The 12,003-nt window shown below is 40.5% G+C and overlaps 1 protein-coding gene across 1 annotated transcript in view; it reads right to left on the bottom strand.

Moving 5' to 3' along the window:
* The window catches only part of DPH6 (diphthamine biosynthesis 6), a 193,973-nt gene extending 185,928 nt beyond the window's left edge, over positions 1 to 8,045 (bottom strand). Inside the window, exons 1-2 of the mRNA XM_068965283.1 lie at positions 8,000 to 8,045; positions 4,529 to 4,623 (exon numbers count right to left, since the gene is read on the bottom strand). Coding sequence (XP_068821384.1) covers positions 4,529 to 4,623; positions 8,000 to 8,022 — 118 coding nt within the window. The 5' untranslated portion in view covers positions 8,023 to 8,045. The remainder of the gene's footprint in view (positions 1 to 4,528; positions 4,624 to 7,999) is intronic.
* Between the last annotated feature and the right edge of the window lie 3,958 nt (positions 8,046 to 12,003).

Here is a 12,003-nt window from a genome sequence, read left to right as displayed (position 1 = left end):
AGGTGTTTTAACTGCAATTCTTCCTAGGCTAAGCAGCTTTAAGATGCTCTAACAAGGCGAGAGTGTATGAATTATCTCTCAAATTTATCTATCTGTATAACACTTACATTTTCGTAGGGTATTTATGTTGCAAACACAATATCTAGAAATGCTATGGTAAATAATAATGACAAGGAAGGTGTTAAAAAATATTTTTAAGCTTTTAAAAAGTTACAAAACAATGTTTGACATATATGTGTGTATCTGTGTGTATCTGTGTATGTATGCATATATGCCAAGCAGATCTAGGCTTTCCACTGAATGTGAAAGCATTTCATCAAAAGGCATGAAAAATTATACTGTAAGGGCCTTCAATAATCAAAGTCGCCACAGTATGCCATCAGATTTTGGCTCACACAACAGATTGCTATCCATGTACTCATATTATTATTGTAAATCTGTTTAGCCCTGGTTTCAGTAGGAAGGAGAGCTATAGCCAAAGTAACCTAAAAGCCTCTTAGATTACCTTCATCTCAAATTTAAACTAGATCTTTAAATGTATTAGCTTTAAAGACAATTAATACAATCGAATTAACATATTTAAATAACTTTCAGTTTCTCAGCCAGAAACTTCCTGATGTTAGCAAAATAATTACAACATTTTACTGAATTCAAAAACCTAGAAGACAATTTTCCTTTAAGGCTCCATTTAGTCCCAACCACAACGTAACTTTTATTAATGGAAGCTAGATAACAATAATAGTATGAGATCAAATAAAACCAAAAGGCTCCACTGTTGCCTGAAGCACCTCAATTAACATGCCACAAAAGTTCCTACTACAAATTTAAAGAGAGAGCTTTGTGAATTTTATGACAAGTTCACATTTATCCCCATTATTGGGATAAACTCTTTTCCAGACTACCCACTGAAAACTCAGTGCTATGATTTAGTTTAACCAACTTTATACTGGAGTCATCTCTACCAGTCATTCCTCATTAAGATTCCTTTTACATGTTTAGGGGGAGAAAAAAAAGCCAGTCAATGAATCATTCAATAATCACCAACATCCTGTTGATTTTAAATCAAGATTAGCTAAACTCTATCCACCAACCCATAGCCATCTATTTGCTTTCATTATAATAAGAGTGCAGCTGATTTCCTCAAGCTTTTAGATTATAATATTCCAATTCCATTTACTACTAAATTCTTTCTAACAATATTCTAGGGTTTCCCTAGTGGCTCAGCTGGTAAAGAATCCACCTGCAATGCAGGAGAACCAGGTTTGATCCTTGGATTGGGATGATACTATGGAGAAGGGAAAGGCAACCTCCAGTATTCTTGCCTGGAGAAACCCATGGACAGAGGAGCCTTCCACTAAGGGGCATAATTTAAAGATATACTTTGCCTGTCATCTTACCCACCTTGCTAGTGAACCTTAAGCACAAGGAAGATTATAAAGATGATTCAAAGCAGGATTTTTCAACTTTATAGTGGTTCAAAAGCAATACACATTAAATAAAAATTGTACTTCAAATTTTGAATTGTCATCTTTTCCCAGACTAGTGATACATGATCCATTCTCTCTGTGATACTGGGCAGCAGCAGTAGATAGCCAAAACTCCCAGGCAACCACATGATCAAGACAGCAAACAACTAATATACTTAAGAACCATTCTATTTTTCACTTCCACACACTACAGAATTCAATAAACTACATAAGATATTCAACACTTTATTATAAAAGAAGCTTTGTGTTAGATGATTTTGCCCTACTGTAGGCTAATATAAGTGTTCTAAGCAGAGTTAAGGTAGGCTAGGCTAAGTTATCATGATCAGTAGGTTAGGTGTATTAAATGAATTTCTGACAGAATATTTTCAACTAATGTAAGTCAAAATCTGTACATCAGTGATTCAGTACAAGGGAACTATAACTATTCATGTAGAAAAGTTGAAGACAAGATAAAAATTCCATGGAGTGAAATTACATCATGTGTGTATTATATAAACAATCTTCTTTTTAAATACCAACACCTCTAAAGATAGAAAGCTTAAAAAACTTACTTGCCTGACTGGCCACAAAGGATAAGAAAATTCTTTCCTGAAGTAACAGAATACAACCTGCAAGGAAATTCTGCTGCTTCTTTTATAATACAGACATTGTAGTATAGTTCCCACTCACCCTTAAATAATTTTCTCTTCATTATTTAAGGTCAGAAATAGGAGGTCACTTTCTAAACATCCAGAGAAGGCAATGGCACCCCACTCCAGTACTCTTGCCTGGAAAAACCCGTGGACGGAGGAGCCTGGTAGGCTGCAGTCCATGGGGTCGCTAGGAGTCGGACACGACTGAGCGACTTCACTTTCCCTTCCCTTTCTAAACATACTACTTTGAAAATGCTATTATTATTAATCATCAGAAACCCATACAAAATCCTAACGTGTATGTTTACACCTGACCCTCCACAGGACCTTCACAGGACCTTCACAGGGCCTGTTCTACTTCCTCGTATAAAATATTTCTAATCTTTATACTCCCACTTCACTTCAAGCATTACTTGGCTCTTAATCAGAGAAAGAAAGAAAACTCAGATAACTGCTTGCCTTGCAGGGTTAACTCTAGTTAGTTCATTATTCATTCATAAATCAATAAACCTTGAGTGAATACCTATCAGGGGCACAGAGTTTTCCCAAGTGCTGAGGAACAATTAAAGGAATAAAGAAGATATGACTTCTCCTCTCAAGAAGTTTACAAAAAATCTATTTGGGCATTAAAAAAATAGAAAACAACTCTAAAATGATATAAAAATAAAAATTCAATAGGCTGGCAGCACTGAAGAAGGAACAAAGGAAGGAAGAAAAATATCTAGTGCAAGATTCAGATTTTACTGGCTTCCCTGGTAGCTCAGAGGGTAAAGAATCTGCTCGCAACCCAGGTTCAATCCCTGGATCAGGAAGATCCTCTGGAGAAGAGAATGGCTACCCACTCCAGTATTTTTGCCTGGAGAATTCCATGGACAGAGGAACCTGGTGGGCTACAATCCAAAGTTTTGCAAAGAGTCAGACATAACTAAGCGACTAACACTCACTTTTACTCACTCACTCAGATTAAACTAAATTTGTTGGGGACCTACTTCACACCAGGATTATTAGTGTTTTTGCATATAATACTCATTTAATTAAACCTAAAATAACAGTAGAGCAAAAGCATGGAATCTTAAAAGAAGCTGAGTAAAGGGAATGATAAAAAGATCTTAGTAGAAAAGCAATAAGAGTTAGACAAGTTTAATCTTCCTCTATTACATTTTAACAGTTAATATCTATGGTTGCATGAGTATAATAGAGTATGAAAAGCAAATCAATGAATATTTTTCTTTTATTTAAAAGTCTGATTGGGAAAAATATATATATAATTATGATTATGTGTAGTGATGGATGTAAAGTAAACTTATTGTGTTAATCAAGTGAAATGATTATATATTATATATATATATAAAATCACTGTTATATACATAAAATGAATACAGTATTATATATCAACTATATCTCAATTAAAAAAAAAAAAAGATTTTGTTGGTTGAACTGTGTCACTCCCAAATACTTGGAGTAAAGTCCTAACATCTAATACCTCAAAATGTTACCTTGTTTGGGAATAGAGTCATTGAAGATATAATTAGTTAAAATGAAGTCATTAGCGTGAGCCCTTCACCAAATATGACTGGTGTCCATATTAAAAGAGGAAATTTGGATACCATGGACACAGATGGAAAAAAATATCTAAATGGAGAAATTTCACTGGAGAAAAACTGAAAAAAGTAGCTAAAATCAGGTCTGTGGATTATTTGTAGGTGTCCTTATTACCATAGATGAATAAAAAGTGGAAATGTATTGTTCAATGGCTTTCTCAAGTATCACACATTTAGTTTACATCTAAGATGGCTAAACTGAATGCTTTTAATAACAAAATTTACATATTATCATTTATTCATTTATGTCTTACTTTCCAAGCTCCAAAGAGTTGTATGCTATTTACCCGTGCATTGCCAACAACACTTGGAAAATTGTTGTAATGGAACAACAGTGCACTCTGAAGTAAGAGGATTCAAGTATCAGCTCTACAAGTTTGTATTAGCTATTTTACCTTGGACAAAATTGTAAAACTCTAAGCTTCAGTATCTTTGCCTAGGAGTAACTTTCTAGGAGTTCTTAGGAGGATTAAATATTACATAATTGAAAACACTTAGCGCAGAATGTAGCATCTGCTGCTGCTGCTAAGTCACTTCAGTCGTGTCTGACTCTGTGCGACCCCAGAGACGGCAGCCCACCAGGCTCCCCTGTCCCGGATAATTCTCCAGGCAAGAACACTGGAGTGGGTTGCCATTTCCTTCTCCAATGCATGAAAGTGAAAATTGAAAGCGAATGTAGCATCTAAACAGTGCTAAAGATATAAGAGTTCCCATTAATTGTTCGCATATTGCGTACAAGAGAATGCAATTATGAGGCTGGAGTTTCAGTCATTTAGAGAACTTTCCAATATATGTATACACTTACCTTGGTTTTCAGCAGGTCTTAGATTTGCTAAAGCAACAATCTGATGCCCAGCAGCAACGCACTGCATCATATTATAACAGCTGTCCTTCCCACCACTAAAAAAATAAATAGATAAGGAGACAAATAAATATCAGGTTACTGTTATAAAACATAGATTCATTATACATCAAAACAGAACACATTATTTTTTTCAGCTTTTCAGAATATGAGAGACTTATTTTGCATTAGAATGTGTAATTTCCACAGCATATGCAACTGATCAAAGGAAACTGAATATCTAAAGTCGCTACTCACAAGGGCTTATAAAATTATATGCCATCATAACAAAGATTATGCTAAAATGGTAACTCTTCGGTTTTTGATAGCTGTTTTGCTTTAAAATATAAAGTGTTTTGCAAATAAAAAATGATTTAATTTTACATTCCAGTTAAACACATTATATATACTTCTCAGATGAAATTTATTATGAAAAAGTACAAAAAGTACCTGTTCTTTCCCACTTTGACAATGCTAATGATGGTCACCAGCACCAATTAAAGGATCAAATTAAAGATCTGAGATGCAGTCAAATGACAAAGTTTGACATACTTAGCGGGTTCAAATTCTGTAGAGGTTGAAATCGAAATGCTGAATTACACTGACAAAGTTAAACATCAGTACCGTAAGAACTTCAGCTTTCAACCATCACCACATACGATGGCAGGATAAGGCTTGAGTCATAAATCTAATAAACAAATTGACAGGAACTTCTAAATTCTGGTACCAAATCCACCTAAGGCAAATCACTTACTCAAGACCAGTGTTAGTTCATCTTTAACAAAGTTGAATTGCAACCATTATACTATTTTGGTTAAATACTCTACTGTTCCTCTCTATGCATGTTTCTTCTTTTAAAAAAAATCATTGTCTCTCTTCCTTTGTTTTATTCCTGTTTCCTTTCGTATATATCCAAAATCAGAACTTGGCCTTTTATTTTAAAATATGCTAAGACCTAAAATATGATTTTAAAACAGTATTTCCCAAATTGTGCCCTGTAGGTAGCCATTCCCTTCTCCAGGGGATTTTCCCAACCCAAGGATCAAACCCAGGTCTCCCACATTGCAGGTGGATTCTTTACCAGCTGAGCCACCAGGGAAGCCCAAGAATACTGGAGTGGGTAGATGATCCTTTCTCCAGCAGATGTTTCCAAACTAGGAATCCAACAGGGATCTCCTGCATTGCAGGTGGATTCTTTACCAGCTGAGTTACATGGGAAGCCCCCTGTGGGACAACAGTGTCCAATAAATGCTCTAAGAACATAAGCTTTTCAAGGTCAAATTAAGTTTAGAAAAGGCTGAGTCCCTTACTTACTTCTTAGAACATCACAAAATACACAACATATGTTAGGGGAGACATTCTACAGAAGATCAGAATTTTAGTTCCCAATTCTGGAATACTAAGCTAAGTTACTCATTGTGCTTGGGTTTATATGCTTTGTTATAAAATTAGAGAATGGCCTAACTAATCTTCAAGGTGCCATTCAACTGTAAAATTAAATGACTCAATCTTTTGTATATTAGGAAAATAATGTTCTTCACGGTCTAAAGATACGTAAGAATCTTGGTTTCACTTATTCCCTAGAATGCACACACATATCTCATCTTAGTGCACCCACATACACACACTAAACATACTTATTACAAGTAGAGTCACAGTATTAAATTCAAATCCAAATACATTCAAGTGTATGTGCATACAAATATATATATGTATTATGTATGCATTCACATTTATATTGGAGAAGGAAATGGCAACCCACTCCAGGACTCTTGCCTGAAAATCCCATGGACAAAGGAGCCTGGTAGGTTACAGTCCATGGGGTGGCAAAGAGTCAGACACGACTGAGCGACTTCACTTCACTCACTTCATACTTTACCACTGGAGAAGGAAATGGCAACCCACTCCAATATTCTTGCCTGGAGAATCCCATGGACAGAGGAGCCTGGCGGGCCATGGTCCATTGGGTCGCAGAGAGTCAGACACAACTGAAGTGACTAAGCACGCACGCACTCACATTTGTATGTACATACTATGTTCTGTACTCCAACTTATAGCATATCTTCCAACACTTATACAGATCTTACATTTTAGCAACAATTTTCCAACACTGCTTCTTTTAAAAAGTAATTAGCTTATTATAAAAGTAAAATATGCACACAATAGAGTATTTAGTGTAATAAATTATACCAATTTTCTTCTCTCTTTCCCTCCAACATTTCTGAGGCTGTAGCTAAGTGTCCTACTTGAATGGTTAAACTTTTGGTAAACTGCATGTGGATGTGAATTACTCATTTCCTGGACTGCTTTTTATTCTTACTGATCTATATCAACTGAAGTTCATTCATAATGGTGAAAGCTTAATCATTCAGTTTACAGAAGAAATTCACTGTATAAAAATAATTATTTTGGCACTATAGTCTTAGTATCTTAACAATGGCACTGAAGTAAAAGATGTTATATTCAGAGTTCTTAATGGGTCACACTGTTTTCAGCCAGTATTAATTTCCTAAGGTACTGAACAAAGATTTTCATGAAATCTTCCAGGTTGCATGGTTGCGTGCAACTCACTCTACATCGATCCAATTCTCATCAAACAAACGTTCAAACAGTTTAAATTCCCTTTTGCATGTTGTTACTTTGTTCCCTTTTGTTTCAGTCCATAGAACGAGTATGGAGCCATTTAAACTGACCAGCCTTTGGTCGTCATAGACACCTAAACATGATGGGTTACTACAGACTTCAAACTCTTTTTGGAATGTAGAGTATGTTACCATAAAGTCACTTTTCTAAACGCAATGAGTCTCCAAAGCAATGGCAGCTGGATCTAGGATAAAACAGGATAATTCCATCTCTATCCTTGACACCAAGGTAAAGAACATCCTCGTCAGAAGCAATTCTGTCACTACTGGGTTGCAGAAGACGGAGAGGTGGTCTTTTGTGAGAGGGGGCGGGGCTGGTAGCAACCTAGGGAATAAGGCTGGGCCGGAGGACCCGCAGAAAGATAGGATCCTGAGAAGAAAACGAAGAGAAAAGGGTAGGGGGGCACTAAGTGGCGTCAAGTACTGCCTCTCAAACTCCACAGCCTATTACAGCTTTTGAGAATCCGAACCAGGTCCAAGTCAGACTAACTAAACGCTCTGGCGGTGAGTGCCAGGCATCAGTAGTTTAAAACGTAAATCCAATCTGAACCTAAGTCTGGAGCCCAGACTACCAGAGAGGCGGCGACGGGCAGACAGGAGTGCCAGCCCGCTACCCGGGACCCGAAGGCTCCGCCTCTTCCTGCGGCCAGGAGGAGCAGCCGAGCCCGCGACGAGCGGCTCCTGCACGGACACCGCCCGATCGGCGGCGGCGGCGGCGACAGCTCCCGCCCGGTCAGTCGGAAAGGACTAGAGGCTGACAGGGAAGAGGAAGGCAGCGTGGACGCCGCGTTACCTGATCAGAGCTGCGACCCTCATGCTGGGCGCAGTGCGCGTGCGTGCGGCGAGCGCGGGTGGGAGCTGGGAAGTCGCCGCCGTCGCCCCCGCCCCCGCCGTGACGTGCCCGGGGCCTCAAGCGGCTGTTCGCTCCGTCGCCTGTCAGGCAACCGGCGCTGCCGCCGCTGCGGCGGCCAGAGGGATACCTGGGCGCGGAGCACGCGTCACTTGGAGCTTAGTCCGTGAGTCACGGATGTCGCGTCCCCGGAAAGAACGCTGTTTAGGCACGGCCTAACCACCTAAGTAAGGGCACTGAAGCTGCCTGGGAAGGTCAAGGCCCGCATCGCAGAGCTGGGCTCGGGGGCACTGGATTTGTTTGGGTAGAAAAATGTTCAAAGTCACTTACGCTACCAATCGAAACACCTGTGGACGTACAAAGGGAGAGTACGTTGGTCTTTACTAACTCAACCACCCATCTAAAAGAACCAAACCCTTCAGTTTTTTAGGTTTGATCTCCTCAATACCTCAAACTTCCTTCTGGAGCTATTCCCAGGACCGCTAGGCCCCCTGAGGTTTGGTCACTCTGTAATAAAGAAGCTAGGAAGCCCATTAAGGCTTGATTACCAAGACCAGCAGTCTTGCAGAAGGACATTCTAGCTTCTAAACTTTTTCACCAGGTATTCATTGAATGCCTTTCGGGTATCTGGTTCTGTTTCAGGCTCTTGAGTTTCAGGAAGGGGGCTCCTGTCCAGGGCCCCAGAATGAGCTCTTCTCTAACGCTGTAGGTGAACTGTCTGAGGAGACACAGGTATGGACAAAGCAAGAGACTTTATTGGAAAGGGGTGCCCGAGCGCAGAGCAGAAGGGGAAGGGAGCCCAGGAGGACTGCTCTGCCACCATGGTTGCAATCTCAGGCCTTATGTTGATGGGGTTAGTTTCCTAGATTCTGGCCAATCACTCTTGACTCAGGATCCTTCCTGGTGGCATGCACATTGCTCAGCCAATATGGATTCCAGTGAAGAGGATTCTGGGAAGTTGGTAGGACATATGATGTCTCAACTTTTCCCTAGTTCTTCCATCTTGTTAGTTCCTTGTTCCTTACCAGGAAGCAACCTAAGTTACTGTGGTGCCTGTATGGCATCATGCCTGTAAACCATCGTGGATGGTTTTGGTCAGTTTTCCCTAATACTTGGGATACATCCATGAATAAAATAAAAATTGCTTAAGTCCCACTTTACTCCTGTGGAGTATATGTGGAGGTGGGGAGAGCAGGCAATGTGCAGCTAAAAAGTTACATAGTATATTAAAAAAAAAGGAATGCTGTGTGAAAAAGAATAGAACTTGATAAGAATCAGGAAGAAGGTGAGGGACAAGTTGCCAACTTGAAGAAAAGTCAACTGTGTAACTTGTTATACTCTAGGCAGAAGAAGGGCTTCCCTGATGGCACAGAGACTATGCTGCAATACAGGAGACTCACGTCTCCTGCATTTAATCCTTGGGTCGAGAAGATCCCCTGGAGAAGGCAATGGCAACCACTCCAGTATTCTTGCCTGGAGGATTCCATGGACAGAGAAGCTTGGCTGGCTACGGTCCATGGAGTTGCAAACAGTCGGACACGACTGACTAACACACACACATGCACGCACACGTGCACACACACACGTGTGCAGAAGAAAAAACTAGAGCCAAGACTTTAGATGCATTATGTGTCTGTGGAAAAACAAGGCTAGCCAGTGTTGCTGAAGCAGCCCAGAAAAGTGGGAAAGGAGTTTCTAGCGATGGAGGAAGGAGCATCATATTACTGATACCAGCCAGTGTTTTTGGCTTGCCCAATCAATAGAAATTGATAAGAGGTCAGTCAAGAAATTCAGGCAAACAGGACAGTGAAAACAAGTAACAGTTCCCCTTGCTCACTCCTGGAGGCAGGGAGTGAGTCGGTTCCTTACACAAGGTAAGGGTAGTAGTGTGTCCAGAAGTCATATTGGAGGGGTGGTTTGGGTGGCTTAGGTGGTTTGCCACTCCTTTAGGGGGCTTCCTAGGTGGCACTAGTGGTAAAGGACTTGCCTGCCAATACCGAAGAATAAAGAGAGACAGGTTCGATCCCTGGGTCCAGAAGATACCCTGGAGGAGGAAATGGCAACCCACTCTAGTTTTCTTGCCTGGAGAATCCCATGGACAGAGGAGCCAGGTGAGCTACAGTCCATAGGATTGCAGAGAGTCTCACGTCACACAACTGAAGCGATTTAGCATGCATACACCACTCCTTTAGTAGTGTTGGGGCTTCCCATGTGGCACAGTGGTAAAGAATCCTCCTGCCAGTTCAGGAGACACAAGTGATGTGAGTTTGATCTCTGAGTCGGGAAGATTGCCTGGAGTAGGAAATGGCAAATGACTTGGCCACCATACATGCACATTGGTGATGTTAAGTGCAGGGGGCATGTGCAGTACCCTCTTTCTTTTTCTCCCAACACCTTGTGTTTGCTCCCAGTTCTTAAGAAGTGGTAGTTAGAATTTTTTTGGTCTTTTTGTATCTTGTATACTTCTCATGCAAGCACTTATTTTTAGTCCTTTAAAGTTTCTTTGTATTTTGTTCCTGGAGAAATGTTTGTTCAGGTGTAAGCACTGCAGCAAAGGGTATCAGGTCCCAGCCTGTCTCGTATTATCAATCGTTTTGTTAGGGGAAGCACACTGACTGAAACCACCCACTCTGAACAGGTACCATAGTAATCATTTGCATGAGTTGTTTTACAACAGGAGATCCTGGTGAATATCTAACCGGAAGAGTTCAGGAAAGGTTAAAAGGAGATACCGCATGTCCGACCACCTCCAGATCCTTTTTGCTGATATCCATCTTGGCTGAGCAAGGTGTGCACCACCAAGAAGGACTCTGAGTCAGAATGATTGACTACAGATGACCCAGAAACTAACCACATCACCATAAAACCCGAGACTGCGGAACAGTCAGTTCTCCTGGATTCCCTTACCCTAACTGCTCTCTGCCCGGGCAGCCTTCCCCAATATAATCTCTTGCTTTGTCAGCACATGTGTCTCCTTGGACAATTCATTTCCAACTGTTAAACAAGAGCCCAGTTTCGGACCCTGAAAGGTGTCCCCCTTCCTGGAACACTTTCAAGTTAGGCTCTAGCAAGGGTCCTCCTGCCTGGTTCTGTTCAGAAGCAAAGCAGATCTTTGTTGTTGTTGTTTAGTCGCTCAGTCATGTCCTACTCTTTGTGACCCCTGGTTCTGTAGCCTGCCAGGTTCCTCTGTCCATGGGATTTCCCAGGCAAGAATACTGGAGTGGGTCGCCTTACCCTTCGGTCAAAGAATGGAGAGGTGTGAGTTCTAGAAGAACAAACTCTCCTCAGCAGGCCATGGGCAGGGCTGCTTTATGGGGTTTTTGTTGACAGGAAGGGGCACAATTGTGTTGTTCAGGGTATTGTATTGTTCAGCACTTAAGTCCTGGGGTGTCAAATGTAGCAGTTCTGCACTAGAACTCCAATTCATGTTTTAGGGGCAAAACCTCTACACAGATGCCCTATAGTAAGTGAAACTAAATACAAAAGAAATTGGACCTGGACACCTAGATTTCATATTTTTTTTTTACAGAATCTCATGTGCTTTGCCAGTGACATAAGCTCTTGTAGGCCACTGAGGACTTTGTCTTTCACACTAAGGAAGTGAGTGGTCTTTGTAGCATTTTGAATAGAGGTATGACTTAAAACATTAAAAGGATGACACTGGGCTGTATTGAGAATACAGCTATTAGGAGGATTTTGCAGTAAGCCTGGAGAGAAATTATGGGGCCTGGAATCTGGACGGTACTAACTTGGATGAGAAGTGGGAAGGTTCTGGCTCTGTTTTAAAGGTAGAGCTAATAGAGCCACATGAGCTAAATATGGAATGTTAGAGGAAAAAAACCATGAAGGATGATGCCAATTGTTATGAATTAAATAAATAAATATATATGGAACTTGTACCCAGTATATAGTAAGCATTCAATTTTATTATACTGTAATGTTCTCAG

This window comes from Capricornis sumatraensis, chromosome 2 (genome assembly GCF_032405125.1).
Source record: "Capricornis sumatraensis isolate serow.1 chromosome 2, serow.2, whole genome shotgun sequence".
Lineage (NCBI taxonomy): Eukaryota > Metazoa > Chordata > Mammalia > Artiodactyla > Bovidae > Capricornis > Capricornis sumatraensis.
This window is presented reverse-complemented; position numbering and strand designations above follow the sequence as displayed.